At 46.1% G+C, this 3,469-nt stretch overlaps 1 protein-coding gene across 1 annotated transcript; it reads left to right on the top strand.

The window, feature by feature from the left end:
- The first annotated feature begins 527 nt into the window (after positions 1–527).
- Positions 528–1,883, top strand: LOC138905615 (uncharacterized). Its single transcript, XM_070194136.1, has 3 exons — positions 528–579; positions 772–1,087; positions 1,622–1,883. Exons 1-3 carry the CDS (start codon positions 528–530, stop codon positions 1,881–1,883), a joined length of 630 nt encoding a protein of 209 aa, XP_070050237.1.
- The last annotated feature ends 1,586 nt before the right edge of the window (positions 1,884–3,469 follow it).

Genomic DNA, 3,469 nt, shown 5'->3' with positions numbered 1-3,469 from the left:
CATCCATCAGTAGAGGCTTGTAGACATATCCTATTAGTTAGTGCAATATGTTGGGCTTGTAGGCCTTGAATGTATATTTTGTTGGTTTGTCAGTTGTAGTAGTTATAACGGCCTTGTCGGCCTAGCATTATATTGATGTTTAGTCAGTGTTAGTTTCTGTTCAGTTTTATATTTTGCTTCACAAATTATCTTGCAATGTGGCCCCATGGCCAAAGTCTTGACATTATATGTTTAGAGTCCCTTAGTCGCAAGTTGGTACGTAAGGTTAGGTGAGGCACCGGGTGCCGGTCTCGCCCCCCAGGTTCGGGGCGTGACAAACTTAGTATCAGAGCAGTTCTGTCCTATGGAGTCTATAAGCCGTGTCTAGTAGGGTCTTGTTTATAGATGTGTTGTGCACCACATTATATAAGCAGGGAACTACAGGGCATTTAGGAGTTGGTTACCCTTCTTTCAAATCTAAATCGTGCTATAGAATTGAGTTATAGGAAAATTGAGTTAAACTTACGTGTTGGTGTTTGCATGCACAGATGACGGTGACTACGAAGACTACAGCTAGCCAGAGGAGAGATACAACAGCAGGTGAGGGGACCAGTAGGGTACCCCCAGTAGATGGGGCCCAGTCTGAGGCCCAAGACGAGAACCCTACTCAGCCATTACCGGCTCCTCCACCACCTGAGGAGATTCCTAGGGATACCGCACATCCAGTTCCCCCTCCACTTCTATCAGATTAGGACTTGAGGAGTACGGTGCATTTGTTGACGCTGTTGGTAGCTACCCAGCAACAAGCTAGGGCATCAGCTAGTGAAGGATCTTCTGAGGGGTCTGGGAGTTCAAGGGTCCGAGAGTTTATTGCTTTGAGTCCCCCAGAGTTCACGGGAACAGATCAGAGGGAGGACCCACAGGATTTAATAGATCATCTTCACAAGATCTTTCGGGTTATGCATGCCATGGAGAAAGAGGCAGTTGAGCTAGAAGCTTTTCAACTCCGAGATATAGCCATCCTTTGGTACAAGGGATGGGAAAGGTCTAGGGGACATGATGCACCTCCAGCTATTTGGGAGAATTTTTCAGATGCCTTCCTTGACCAGTACTAACCGCGGGAGATCTGACAAGCTCGAGTCGATCAGTTTCTAGCCCTCAAGCAGGGCAATATGAGTGTTCGAGAGTATAGTCTCCGTTTTGACTCATTGGCCAGATATGCACCATCCATAGTTGCTACAATACGGGACAGGATTCACAGGTTTATAGCAGGGTTGGCCCCAAAGTTAACCAAGGTATATGCCACCGCTGCATTGCAGGATAGTATGGATATCTCCCGGATTCAGGCATTCGCCCAGAATATAGAAAGGGGTAGGCATCGACAGTAGGGTACAGAGAGGGCAGAGCAAGGGCAACGTAAGAGGATGAGATTTCCCAGGTCTAAGGAGCAATCTCAGGGTAGTTATAGGCCCCAGTACTTCGGACGGTCACGTAGGCCTCCGCCACCTCAGTTATAGGGTTATAGGTATGACCGCTATACTCAGTTAGGACTAGGTGAGAGCTTATGGGCGTCGGGTTTGCAGCGACAGTGAGGTTCTGCACAGGCATGGTCATTTTCGCCATGGTGTGACATCTGTGGTAGAGGATACTTGGTCCACTGCCGAGCATGTTCTGATGCTTGTTATACATGTGGGCGTCCGGGGCATATGATGCGAGATTGCCCAAATAGAGATTCTAGGGGAATGGCACAACCGGCGAGTTCAGCAAGAGGATCATCTATGTCCGTGCATCCTTCAGGGCGCGAGTCTCAGTCTTCGGCTGGTAGAGGTAGAGGTTCCAATTCAAGTGGTAATCAGAACCGTATCTATGCTTTAGCGGGTCAAGAGGACCAGGAGTCTTCCTAAGACATTGTGACATGTATATTGACCATTTGCTCTCATGATGCTTATGCCTTGATAGACCCAGGATCTACTTTATCGTTTATTACCCCATTTGTCGCGGGGAAGTTTGGTATAGTGCCTGAAATACTAAGTGATCCTTTTGAGCTATCTACACTAGTCGGAGAATCGATTATTACTAGACGGGTTTACCGAGGTTGTACGATGATAGTTTGTAGTCGTCAAACCTCAGCTGACCTAGTTGAGCTAGAGATGATGGATTTTGATGCTATCATGGGCATGGACTGGTTGGCAGCTTGCTATGCCACAGTTGATTACCGAGCAAAGGCACCCAGATTTCATTTTCCGGGTGAGCCAGTCCTTGAATGGGTAGGTAATACAGCGACACCCAGAGGTAGGTTTATTTCCTATCTGAAGGTGAGGAAAATGATCGCAAAAGGGTGCATTAATCATATTGTGCGAGTTAGAGATGCAGATGCTGAGATACCTACACTGCAGTCTATTCCCGTAGTCAAAGAGTATACAGATGTGTTTCCAGATAAGCTTCCAGGTATTCCTCCAGAGCGAGAGATTGATTTTAGCATCGATTTGCTTCCAGGAACTCAACCAATATCCATCCCTCCGTATAAAATGGCACCTGCCAAATTGAAGGAGTTGAAGGAGTGGTTAAAATATTTGCTGGAGAAAGGTTTCATCAGGCCCAGTACCTCACATTGGGGTTCACCGGTACTGTTTGTGCGAAAGAAAGACGGCTCACTGAGGATATGTATCGATTATAGGCAGTTGAACAAGGTAACTATTAAGAATAAGTATCCACTTCCAAGGATAGATGACTTGTTTGATCAGTTGCAGGGGTCTAGATACTTTTCAAAGATAGATTTGAGGTCGGGGTACCACCAGGTCAGAGTTCAGGAAAGAAATATTTCGAAGACAGCCTTCAGGACCCGATATGGCCACTTCAAGTTCCTTGTCATGTCCTTTGGGTTGACGAATACACCTGTCGTATTTATGGACTTGATGAATAGCCTATTCCGGCCATTTTTAGATCTATTCGTGATAGTATTTATTGATGATATTCTAGTTTATTCTTGTTCAGAGGATGAGTATACGGACCACATACAAGCGGTACTCCAAACCCTCCGTGATCGTAAGTTGTATGCTAAGTTTTCTAAATGTGAGTTTTGGTTGAAGTCTGTAGCATTCTTGGGGCATATTGTATCAGATGAAGGTATAAAGGTAGACACTCACAAGATTGAGGCCGTGAAATCTCGGCCTAGACCTACCACTCTGACAAAGGTCCGTAGCTTTCTAGGCTTAGCAGGATACTATCGGAGGTTCGTAGAGGGTTTTTCTTCCCTTTCATCACCATTAACGAAGTTGATGCAGAAAGAAACTAAGTTTCAATGGATGGAGCTTGCGAGCGGAGTTTCCAAGAGCTTAAGAACAGGTTGACCTTAGCGCCAGTTCTAACACTTCCAGAGGGTCCAGAGGATTATGCCGTGTATTTTGATGCCTCAGGTGTCAGGTTAGGATGTGTCCTGATGCAACATGGGAAGCTAATTGCGTATGCTTCAAGGCAGTTGAGGAAGCAC

This window comes from Nicotiana tomentosiformis, chromosome 2 (assembly GCF_000390325.3).
Source record: "Nicotiana tomentosiformis chromosome 2, ASM39032v3, whole genome shotgun sequence".
Lineage (NCBI taxonomy): Eukaryota > Viridiplantae > Streptophyta > Magnoliopsida > Solanales > Solanaceae > Nicotiana > Nicotiana tomentosiformis.
Note: the sequence above shows the minus strand (reverse complement) of the source record. Positions and strands in the feature narration are given on the sequence as shown.